At 41.3% G+C, this 12,884-nt stretch overlaps 1 protein-coding gene across 1 annotated transcript; it reads left to right on the top strand.

Moving 5' to 3' along the window:
- Positions 1-412: 412 nt before the first annotated feature.
- purg (purine-rich element binding protein G) lies at positions 413-9,743 on the top strand. Its single transcript, XM_041059705.1, has one exon. It carries the CDS (start codon positions 424-426, stop codon positions 1,450-1,452), a length of 1,029 nt encoding a protein of 342 aa, XP_040915639.1. The 5' UTR covers positions 413-423; the 3' UTR covers positions 1,453-9,743.
- Positions 9,744-12,884: the final 3,141 nt, after the last annotated feature.

Here is a 12,884-nt window from a genome sequence, read left to right as displayed (position 1 = left end):
ACCACAGCTTGTACAGTCACTGTGTAAATCGTGTCTCTTTAACTGAGGTATTCTCAGGACGGGGAGGGGGGGTGGATGGGTTCATCGGGTTCATGTAGTATTGGACGCCTCCTCCCATTTCAGGTTGGCTGCTTCCCTGACTCCCTCGATAAACGGGGTAGCTGTAAGGCAAATAGGTGATGAAAATGGAATAGAAGTTTGCAGTGGAAATGACTAAATAGTGAAGCTTGACCTTTATTCGGGACATAGAAACTCGATCAGCTGATGACTGCAAACTAGCTGCCATTTTCAGGTCATTCGACTTAACTTGTGTTGTAGCTCCAGCCAGTTGTATGAATAAGCCTGCTTCATTCGTCTGTTAGTCGCCCACTGGGATGGGGGGAATCGCTTTGTCCTGTGCTGTCTAGTGGAGGAATATAAATCATGATGGCTGATGGATGTTGCAGAGGGATGGAAAGAGGCAGGGGTAAGATTGCATCAGATTCTTTACCGAGACCCACATATCCCCAGCAATATGTCCAGAGCGGATCACAGCAGCAGGGGAATGACATCCAGGAGTTAGCCTCCAAACGCGTCGACATCCAGAAGAAACGCTTCTATCTGGATGTGAAGCAGAGTGTACGCGGACGCTTCCTCAAAATAGCCGAGGTGTGGATTGGAAGAGGCCGTCATGATAACATCAGGAAGAGCAAGCTGACGCTGTCTATGTCGATGGCCCCCGCTCTACGCTACTGCCTGGGAGACTTTATAGATTATTATGCCCGTATCGGACTGCGGGGGGGCCTCGCGCCTCCGCAGCTCGAGGAGCACAGCAGCAACGGCCAAGGCCGCGCGCACGACTCCCGCAGAAGAGCGCAGGAGCAGCACGCGGCGCTGTCTCCCACCGGTTCTGCGGTGTCCGACGACCATGCCCACCGCGTGCTCAAGAGCGAATTTATCGAGCGAGACAACAGAAAGTACTTCCTGGATCTGAAGGAGAACCAGAGAGGTCGGTTCCTGCGCATACGGCAGACTGTCAGCAAAGGACACGGCACCATGGGCTACTACGGCCAGGGCATCGAGCAGACCATCGTGCTGCCCGCGCAGGGGCTCATCGAGTTCAGAGACGCGCTGTCACAGCTCATCGAAGACTACGGCGACGAAGAGAGCAACGACCGCGGCCGAGCCGGATCCAGGAATCACGACGACAACCCCGAGCTCCCAGAGGCTGCGTCTTTTCGGGTGGACAACAAGAGGTTTTACTTCGACGTCGGTTCCAACCGGTACGGTATCTTTTTAAAAATTAGCGAAGTGCGGCAGCCCTACAGAAACACCATCACGGTTCCGCTAAAAGCCTGGGCTAGGTTCGGAGAGAATTTCATCAGGTACGAGGAGGAGATGCGACGGATTTTCTCGTGTCACAAAGAGAAGAGGACAGACGCTCGGCAGGACAGCGAGGAGCAGGAGGACTGACCTTGGCAGTAGGCTGTGTGTGCTTTTTGCATGTGTCCTGGGGATTGTGTTAATGAAGAAAATGTTCTCAATACCCTCCATGATGTACTGTATGTGTCCCTACAATACCACACTAGATGCTGTGTCCCACCTCAACTTTTTTGGCTCATCTGCCAAGGGCTGGTAAACGACTAATTTGAACCTGCCAAGAAGTTATTCATTCATAGCCTATAATGCCTACATCTGCTTTCATTACTCAGTGCTATTTAATGCACTTTAGCCACTTAGCCTGGGCCGGTCCGAGCCTATTTGGGGGCCCCGAGCAGAATTTTATAATCCTCCACCCCCCTTCCCCCCTTTTAAAAATTGAAGAGTGCACTGTAAATTACAGCTTTGTTTTATTATAAGTGACATAGAAAGGTGACACAGTGGTATTAGGAGTGTGCTGTGAGCTAGGAAACCACTTGAATTCTTTGCTCCCAAAGCATACTAGTTAACAGTTTTACAGCTAGCAAAAAAAAAACAAAAAACTGTTGACCACCATGAAACCCCGAAAGGAAAAGATGAACCTATATCCAGAGAATTAACTTACTTGTGTGTTCAGTATAGTTTAGTTTTTATGGAAAGTGCAAATTAAGAAATTGTACAAATAGAAAGATATATATAAAAAAAAATTAGCAGTGATATTTAATATTTAAATGGCAAGTTTAAAATGAACAGAAGACCTCATATATATTGCTGGTTGTGCAGGCCGGAGGGGGGGTGGGGTGCAACACACACCAGCTGGCTGCGTTAACTCATGGCTGCAGCACACACCAGACTGATCGCACAGATAGAAAAAAGTGGTGATGGTACAGTAACTGAGGTAAGATTGCTGCTTCTCTGGAATCACATGCGATGGTCTGGTCTGGGAAGGGGGAGGACAGTAGTGTGGACAGGCTCGTGCATCTGTTGTGGGCTCATACAGAAAACGACACACACGCAGGTGTTGTGATTTGACTATGCTGCTGGCGTGTGTTGCCCTTCAGTGGATCTATGCTTCGGTCCAACTATTGCTGTAGCCTACACTGGAAATTCGTCATTCATCGTGACAGCTACAATATCAATTCCAACTGCTACATTTGGCACATACACACACACATACACACACGCACAGACAGAAAAGAAACACAAATTCAGGCTTCCTCATTCATATTCATTTCAGTGACATGAGTTTCCCTGCAGTGCAGTGCAGTGCTGTGGGGCTTCTGAAATATGTACAAGTGACCAGAGCAGGTGGATGAGCCTGCGGTGTGCACAATGTAGCAATGTGCTGATTTGCTGCTAACCTTGCCAGCATCAAGATGAGGGGAAGAAATGAAAGTTGTAGTGCCGTAGAGTCCGACCTCAAAGGAGTACCAGGACGCACGGTGCTGCGTGATGGCCTGGTTTTCAACAAGTCTTCAGACTGGACTCGCTGTGTGTATTTTATTCCGTATTTTATTCATTGCTTGTGGCAGGCACACCAATGCAGCCTCCCTCTCATCGTTCTGCCACATTGCTGTTATCATTGTGAAAGCACTAAACAGTTTACAGTGGTTAACAGAGTTTGCAAATGAGACTAAATTGAATCAACAAAAAAAAAAAAAATTCTAGCCAGTGCAATTCATCTCCTTTATCATACGATCCAACACAAGCACTTAGTCCACAAACACGGGAATGTGTTTGTGTTTCCCTGAGCCGAGTTCACATTCGGATACTTATATTTAAGTCCTTACTTGCTTTGAAGCCTCAAACACTTGAAAAAGAACTGACTTGTGGCATTTTCCTGCCAGAATAGAGTGATCGAATGAATATATCCTTGAGAAGATGTCTCTTCTCATTATTGGAAAAACCCAGGTGAGACAGATAAGAGCAGACAGTGGCTTCTGTCATGCATAGATCTCATTAGGTTACGTGTTGCTGTAGTTACATTATTTATACTATTTGGCAATTAGAGCCTAACAGCTCCGATATACACACATTTTATTTTGCTGAAGGAAAGGTTTTTTTTTAAATGTGTTCTGCTGAGCGCACAAGAGATGATGGTGTGCAGCTCGTCTTTTATGGCCACACCGCAGCAGCAGCAGCAGTCCTCCACCGGTCTCTGCACTGCTGTGGACTCAGAGGGCTTTGGCAGAGCTCACAGTGCTGTGCACAATCATGAAACGAAACAGACCTGAAGCATGAAAAGATGCCCTGGGTGGTAGCTGTGCCAGTGTGTGCGGCAAGGCCGCTAGAAGGAAGTGTATCTGTTCTGACGGAAACATGCAGCTGGAACACATCCCATCGTAGACAAGGTGTTAAGCTAGGAGCAACACACACCTGTGAAGGAGACCTTTGGTAACCAAAACCTTTTGTCTTGTGACCAATTAGAAGAAAATGGTGTCTACGAGTTGGGGGGGGGGGGGGGGGGTTAGCCGAAGAGGAATTTCCTCCTCAGATTCATTTGTAGTATTTGACAAATTGTTGTGGCAGGTAACATTTTCAGCTAAAAGCAGAAATTAGAGCAAACTCTGGAGAAAATATGTTACAGAAATATATATATTTTTTCTGATCGTCTTGTGAGTCCTGAGCTTAATCTTGGGACTCACCAGAGAAGACAGTCCCCAATACTAGTTGTATAGTGATGCCTTTAAATCTCTCACGGATACTTGAAACATTGAGAATTATAGTTTATATTTATTTTACTACATGCCCCTTAGACCTTTACACACTGACGTTATTTGAAACGAGACATTAAAATGAGTCCTCTCCCTATGTCGACATACATTAGACCAGTAGCTCCAAAATCTACTGCTTAACGTGTGGGTGAATGATTTCTTTGATTATGAAACAATATTAACAATATGTGGTGCTATAGAAGTGTGTTGACACATTTTATGTTTGTCATATAGAGTTGTTGATACCCCGTGTAGGACAGCTCAGATCTACAGGTCTCTGTGTTTTCAATGGGACATAAAGTAAGACAGGTGAAGACAGAAACTGGACTTGATGTCATGTATGTACCGGGTGGATACGAGTGTTAGGATAGAAAGGGCTCTACATCCTGCTGAAACAGGCCCGCTGAAACACAATTGCTGCTCAACTGCGTGCTTTACCTTTCTCTGCGATCCACTGACGAGGAAGTGACGACGTCTTAAAGTGTCGATGTTGTCGTGTGCTCTTTTCGGCTGTGGGTCCCTAAAAGTTTGTGAAGTGCGCCTTCTTCGTTGGAGCTAGAATGGCACTCTGAGCTTTGCGTATACTCTTATGTGACCCGCATGAATTCAAAGATGGTCGCTAAAGACAAAGAGCCCAATTCAGACTTTGACTTAACCACTGCGTGGCAGTGTTTAGTCAGTTGTTATGGTCTGCTGATTCCAAACCGTGGAGTTAATACAAGGTGATTTGAGTCTTCAGGCCGTCACAAACCAAGGCTTCAAAAACACTGAGGATAGTATTACCTGAACTGTAATGGCTGACATGGTAGATTGAGGACATTTCCCTTGTTCACCGCTAAGCTGGTGTCAGAAACTCAACACCGTCTGCACTTTTTACATCGTGAATGTCTTTCTGTAGCAAAAGCGAGACATCAGAGCAGCAGCAATGTGACAGGACTCTGTTGTTGAAATGTACAATATACTGAGCTTATCGAGACAACAGGGTTATCATTAGCTGAGGAACATTTAAACAGCCTTATGTAACATCTGAAGTGCCTCAGACTTTTGCACAGTACTGTATATTTTCTGACACCGGCACTAAAATCATGTTGCCTTTCAAACACGATACCTGGTATCGGTACATCTGTATCATACAGGTTTTGTCAAGACATTTCTTATAGACAGTGTTTTTGTGACCATGGCCATGGCAAACACCTCTGATTGGCTGGCTGGTGTCCATTAAAGGTGAATATGGAGACAATTTTCAGACAGGCTCCAGTCTACATTTTGGCGACCATTCTTCAAATCTGCGTTCGAGGTGTTATAAACTGCAGGTAACCATAGCAACAATACTGATGTTTCACAGGACATTACCAGTTAAGTTGATGACTACTACATGTTTCAAACCAGAAGTGTCTGAGTCGGACTCTTTGTCTCGGTGTAACTCTACAGTTTAGTGGAGCTCAGATCCAATGAAATGAAATGACATCGCATTTTGCATTTTTTATTTTATTTATTTTTGTGGAGGAAAAAAAATGCATAACAAAGTGTTAAGAAAATTGCTGCGATGCGTTTAGGCGCGTGAAAGTCGCGGGACTGGTTGGGTTTGGTGGTGTTTGTTGTACTGTCTAGTGTGGGGGCTTGAACTATAATGGCTTAGTGAGTTGTTTTTTTATTTTCATACAAATGGCAAAAGGTCTATAGAGCATTGTAAGAGTATAATTCAAAGCACAAATTATTTATTAAAAAAAAAATGATGTGGACTTAGAATATATATACCAAATTCCTTACATTAATCTGATTCAGCGTTGATGGCCAGCGAATTTGGCTCAAGAGGCAAAACGGCCTCAGTCGAGACATGAAGACAAAGACGTGGTGTTTGTTCTCCTGAAAATTGAATGAAAGTTCTTTAAAAGGTAGAATGGTCATCTGTCCTTTAAATTCCAAAAATTACTCCAAAAAGCACTTTAAATAAAAGCCGCACTTTTGTTCTGCTGCTCTGTAATCAGCTGACGTAGAGGGACCATTTCCATCCATGCCTTTGGTGTGAAGTGACAATCACGGATCCCTGCTTGTAGAATCTGATGAGCTGCACTTACACACAACTCCCGTCATGGTCAGTGTCAGTTTTTATGACCCTTCCTTCGTGGAGGTGACGGTCTGGGGCTCAGCCAGAGTGGCCGTATGAAATAATCCTCGTCGGCTGTACTGAGACACTAAAGTCTCACTGAATTTTTGTGAAATGAGCACATTTGCGTGTCATCGACGTGAGGAATCTTTTTCTCAGTTTTACACCATAGATGGCACAGCAACTGAACGCACTGACATAGCTTAACATAAGATTAACACAAGCTTACGTGGCTTGAACGCAAATAATCTTTTTTCTTTCTTTATCTTGAAAACTGACAGCCTGAGCACAAAACAGGACGTTGTACCTCTCGTAAAAAGGTTAAGTGTTGTCTCATGTTTGTGCTCATTTCACAGCATTTCAAGAGGCCGAGGCGAATGAGTTTAGGGAAAATGATCTCAGCTCTACAACCTCACTTTTTTCCTGATGTCATGCAGTATGCTCCTCTCTTTCCTGAAGAATCAAAGTGATGTAGCGGATGAAGTTTTATTGTTGTGGCACCGCAGAGCTGAAAAAGGAAAGATTCTTAAGAAAGCTGAGTGATATTTGTTGAAAATTTGCAGTCCTAATTTGAAAGTATCACAAATCAGCCTTCGCTTTTCTTCCTCCAAAATCAAATATATTTATTTCTGTGTGTTTTTTTTTTTTTGGTATTTATATTAATATTAGTCTCTTATTTGCAAAATATAATAAAAAGTGGGTATTTAATGTGGAATAAAAAAGATTAGCAAAAGCAGTAACTCATCTGAGGATCCTACAGTGTGGTGTCATGATATGTATGCTTGCCGCTGTTTGCTCCTGCTTCAGTGGCAAACATACAGCTATCAGAATCTTCTAGCCTGGGTTCACGTAGAAACACGAAACGTGGAGAACGCTGCTAAAATAGCAAAGAGCCGTTTACAACCGCACAGACTGTTGAACTAAAGAGAAGACGCCAGGAAATGAAGCTCTCTAAGCTCTGTTACATCAACACTTTTACTTTACTTCATTGGACATGAAATCCAAATAAATATATAAATAATATCCAAATAATATTTGGATTATTTTCTTGTTTGTGTACATGCAGTTTTCATGTGCAGTGACATTTCAGGTGCGTTACGCTTTCAGTTAAATCTCCAAATAAAGTGGTTTAGGATATCTAGATAATCACACTCTCTCCATTTATAAAATTATATAATAATTAGTGCCAAATTACATAGTTCTTTCCTGGAAGTTTCCTAGGTAAATTATTCTGAAATTATGGACCTGTGAAATAAACCATTTGCATACTGACATGAATGGAAGCCAAATCTGAAAACTGGTGATCTTTACAGGAATGTAAAGAGAGTTCAGTTTGAATCTGAGCATCCAACAGCGCCCCTCGCTCTCTCTGTTAGACCTCAAGGGTGGCTGGAAAAAGCTGCAGCTGTGGTCAGACTGACTTCAGCAACACTGGATTCTAGTGATGGCAGATTTCACAAAACAAGGTTCAAAACGTCTGGTTATTGAATTTAAGATGATTTAGTCTGTAACTGCAGACAGGGAGCATGAAAGCACAACAAGAAGCTAAGTGTTCAGTCAGAGTCTGACCACAGCTGCTCTTCCTTGTCACTCAGGAGCGAACTGGGTGTTTGATACTTACATGACATGTCACTTTGAAGCAACAGCATGAAAAAAGCTGCTGGTATGGTCCTTTAAGTCTTTTCAGTGCACAGCCAGTAGAAAGCTATAGGAGGAGGGCTACAGGATGTTGGGCTTTGATAAACAACCTGATGAACTGTTAACAAAGATCTAATGTTTCCAACCCTGACGCCTTAAAGCACCTTTTCAGTGTGACTGTAAAGGTGACTGTTGACTGCTTATTTTGATTCATGTGCTTTATTTTAGCAGATAGACATGATGAAGGGGAAAAAAAAGGTCCACGGGTCAAAGCCAACAGAAAACTCTCTCTCATAGGATTGTCGCTGTAGATTCGGATGGTATAGCCACATCTAGGATGAAAACGATCATTTTACAACAGTGAGTATTCAAAGTAAAGAGGCGGGGCTCACCTTGACAAAAGTCTACGTGTATATCTGTGCTCGTGCAGGTAGAGTGATGTGAATGTATGCATACTGAAGATGATGTTCTGGTTTGCCGTTTTGTTTGGTCTTCTGTTCAGCATCCGAGTTTTGGAGTGGGAAATGTAAAGATGTATATGTTTGGTAATCATTTAAAAACGAAGCGAAGTGAATAATGAAAATGTGAAAAGGTGTATATTTAGATAAATGTAATGTAATACATTGGTGTGTCCTATAGTCCTGTAGAGTAAGACTTAAAAAACAAGGAAGTTTTGTACTCTAGCACTTTCTTTAATGTGTACTGTATTAGTTCATCTTCTACATGTAAAGTACTGTATGAATATTCATTACTTGCCTTGTAACGTTCGAAACAATGCTACGTTTAGAAATGGTAACCAAGAAAACAAAGTGTTTAGAGTGTATGCATGCCAATGGTTGGGTCCCTGTACAATAGGAAAACTATATGAAAAAATGGTGCTATGTTACATTATATAAAGGTGCTTCAATGGACCCCAGCTGGATGCATGCAAAGAGGAACTATCAAAAGTAGAAAAAAAAAAAAAAAACAAAAAAAAAAAAACGAGAAAATCGATGTCCGACAGCTGTTCTCAAATAGTGCTGCTTCCCAAAGATGTCGGAAATTTGGAAATTCCAACTTTGTATTTGTTAAAATGCTACAGCCCTTCAAGTTAGTATTCCATCTCTGATTTAAGGTACGGAAATCTGACAGCGTGTCAGAGTTGTCTGCAAGCTCGAGCACACGCTGTAGCCTCCACCCTGCTGATGATCCTCCAAACACACGCTAAGTGACGGTGTGCCGGGAAGTAGCATTTTAACTCGTACAAAATAAGTTTAAGTGTCGTCCATGTTCTTCCCTGTTTTTTCTGAGCTACATCACTGGAACACATGGAGGGTGTTATAACAACCTGTCAGCTGGGAATTTCTAACTGAAGACTAGAAATGGAATGAATAGTAGGTGGCAGATATCCTACCTGATCACAAACGGTGAAGTCTAACTGTAAATATCATTATTACTAGCCTCCTCAGCGCTCAGACGAAACCAGAACCAGGATCAGGCTGAGGCCTGTTTGTGGCCCTGAGCAAGAATGATACGGAAATTGGCCCTAAACGTAAAGGCAATGGTCAGCCAACAGCATCAAAAAGTGTAGGAGCAGTCGTTCACGAGGTGGCTTTTATTTTTAGGAAAAGGAAAACGTGTCTATTTACAGTTACACTGCCTTTGTGACAAAGGTCTAAAAGATCTATAGACAATCTAATGACATCATTTTGTACTTTTAATTCTTCAGATGTTTTATGTGTTTCAATAATTTCTCATGTAGCAGAGTTATACCACAGCAAACATCAGTAATAGTCTTTGAAAGGTTAAAGTTGTTTGAGTTTGGAAAACTTGTGCTGATTGTTGCAGGAAAAGAATTTGGAAAATGAAAATGTGTGTGTTTATTGGCTGTACTGGTCATCTTTCTTTTTATGTTTTTCATTAAATGTTTTACAGTATTATCAGTGCTTTAATTTAATTTAACTTTTTTTTTAAAACTCTATGTGTGTGTTGTGTGCTGTTAACAGAGTATTTCTGCTGAAGTGTAAAAACTGAAAGCCTGTATTTTATAATGAAATAATAACCCATATTGCCCACTTATTCACGGCCAAGCATCACTGTAAACTGTGCTTTACATCACTTCTTCAAATTATTCAGAATACAGTAAGGAAGGAGGAATGGTGACAGAGAAAACACTCTGTTGCCATAGAGCGCTGTGGTCCAACAACTATTACATTACAACACATCAGTGAGGCGCACTGTTGCACTGGGTCACATGTTCACATGAATACACACAGAGTAGTTTATTTTGGCTCAGTCCCCCCCCCCCCCCCCCCACACACACACACACCCGCTGCCGTAGAAACTCACTAAAGCACCAAATGTGGATTATCCCCTGCTGAGAATAATCCTTAACAAACATACTATTTCGTCCTGCTTGAGTAATGTTTGCTGAAAACTACGGTGACCAGCTGCTTTGGGAAATGACTGAGCCAATCAGGAACCAATGAGCCACAGACCCTGAAGGGAAGTCAGCAGGTACTGAGACACAGACTAACATGTTTTGTTGTTTTGTTTCATGGGATTTGTTGCCAGTAAGAAAAATATAGAATAACAACAGACTGATCATGTAACCCATAAAGGGCTCATGTATGTGTGAATACATGTATATATTTATTACTAACCCATTAATATAGAATACCTCACCAGGGGCAATTTCTGATACTTTTGACACTTTACATACATTTTATGAATTTTTACTTGGGTGAGACTTAAAATGCAGGACATTGATTATAACAGAGTTCGTGTACACTGTGGTATTTCTACTTTTGCTTAACATAAGGATCTTAATACGTCTTCTTAATACGCCACAACTAGTTACACTCAGATTTTGAAAACTATCCTCTTCATATAAGATAAGATATATCTGTTCATTTGGACCATGACATGCTGCTTCGCTGTTACTTGCACAAAAATGCACAAAAGAATATTATTTCCTGTTATTAGCTGTTACTATTATATCAGTGTTGCTGCTTGCAGATAGTAGGGAGGAGAAAGAAAATCCCAAGTTACTGAAAATAAAGTTCAAGAAGCAGCAGGAGATGTAGATTAGAGCAGTGAAATGGGTTTGAATGTTTTTAGTAAAGGAACAGATAAAGGAGATAAAGTGTGAATAGTGTGAATAGTTTTTAGGAGTATGCACATAGAAAGACAGGAACTGTCATGTTGTCAAAAATCCATTTGGTTAGAGTAGATTCTCCTCCAACATAAATTGTGTGTTTATTAATTAAACCACACACCAATGAATCATTATCATTGTTATCACACTATCAAAATTCACATTTTTATGAGCAACATATGTGATCACAACAAAATGCAGTGTTTCAAGACAAAGCATTGTTTTCTGTAGGCCACGGTGGGATGGAATGTTACTGAAAACGAGCCCTACATAGGACTGCCCCCACCGTGGCCTCTGCTGTGGGGAAGGTGGAGGCTTGCTTCCTGTGTTTAGGTAGTCAACTTCCTCATACAGTTTAAAAGGTTCATAAGCCACAAAGTGAGATTCATGGTTTTCTCTTTACAATAATCTAGAGTCAATATCTGTCCCTCTTTTGTGATTCAATACACATGGTTTACTGTGATTCAAAAATGATATTGATAATTGTAAAGATCTGTTGAATTTGCAATGAAATAGCAATTCAGTGCTAAGTAGATACAGTACTGTTTATCAGAAATTTCATTAGATATTTTTATTTGTAACTTTTTTTTATTATCATTATTTTAGCATTCCATCTCAACTTCTGTGTTCAGGGTCCTCTGCTGGGTCAGTCAGTCTTTTTTTGATATTTTCTTGGTTTCTTATCAGCCAAATATGCACTTACGTAACCTCTATCAGTGTAACGTATTACAAGGTTTAAAGTACTATAACGTTTGTTTGTTTGATTGATTACTGACTGATTGGATAAAGGCAGGATCAGCTGAGATGGGAGGTGGGAAAAACATCGCTGGACCACAGAAGAATGAAGTTTCAGATTCTACTTGAGGAGAAGTTGGACAAACAATTAACACGTGGTTTGTGTATGAAAGAAAACAAAACGGGTTTTAGGAATGGGCTTTTTAATGCTACAGTACCGTTCTCTGCGGTGTCTCAAGCTGGGGTTGTTTATGGGACAGGTAATGAATTTAAAAAATAAAGGTTTTCAGTACTGACAGTCAGTCAGTATGGATTTTAGAAAGGCGGAGGTCCCAGCCCTACCCCCAATCCTGCCAGAAGTGTACTATGGAAATTCACCTTCCCTCAGCTCCTTATCAACAGGCATTTGATCAGTATTATCTGCTGTGAGAGTTAGCAGACTCAGCAGCAGAAGGCTGTGACACACAGGTCACGTCCTCCTGATTTTTTCGTACTGTTTGGTGACTTTTGGTGCTCTTTACATCTTATAACGTAAGATATGATGCGTAAAGGAAGATATAACATATATTTCCTTGATGCCATTAAATTTGATATTTTCAGGCCAATAAAAATAGATAAATATGAATAAATACAACCAGATTTTCAGCTTACAAAACTACTAGAATACAAAGATGAATGAACTAAAAGAAAATATTGAGTGGTTGCAGACTGTTCCTCTCAAAAATGATTTGTGGACATGGAGGATTATTCACTCTGATGACCTCCGTATTAAAGAACACAAGAAGAATACTATACACATTTCTTGCCCTGTCAATATTACTTAGACATTCTCTCTGCCTGTTTCCCTGTTTCCCCAAGATTAGATGAGACAAATTATACTAATGTGACAGGAGTCCGGACGATTCAGGACTTGCATGACATTCATCAGGTTTTTAAGACTGTTGCAGTGTCAAAGTAATCCGTTGACAGCTGTCAGTATATCCAGCGGTACATGGAAAAGAGTAAGTCGGTGTACTTAATTTTCCGAAGTGTAAGCAAATATAGGCCAAAAAATAAATAATAAAGAAAAAGAAAAAAGAAAGAAAAAGAAAACCCACGGGGCTAATGCTGCACTACACGGTGTAACTGCTGTAACCATGGCAACATTGTAAAATCT

The sequence above is a fragment of the Toxotes jaculatrix genome, chromosome 16, assembly GCF_017976425.1.
Source record: "Toxotes jaculatrix isolate fToxJac2 chromosome 16, fToxJac2.pri, whole genome shotgun sequence".
Classification (NCBI taxonomy): domain Eukaryota; kingdom Metazoa; phylum Chordata; class Actinopteri; family Toxotidae; genus Toxotes; species Toxotes jaculatrix.
The sequence above is the reverse complement of the archived record's forward strand: the minus strand, read 5'-3'. Positions and strand labels throughout refer to the sequence as shown.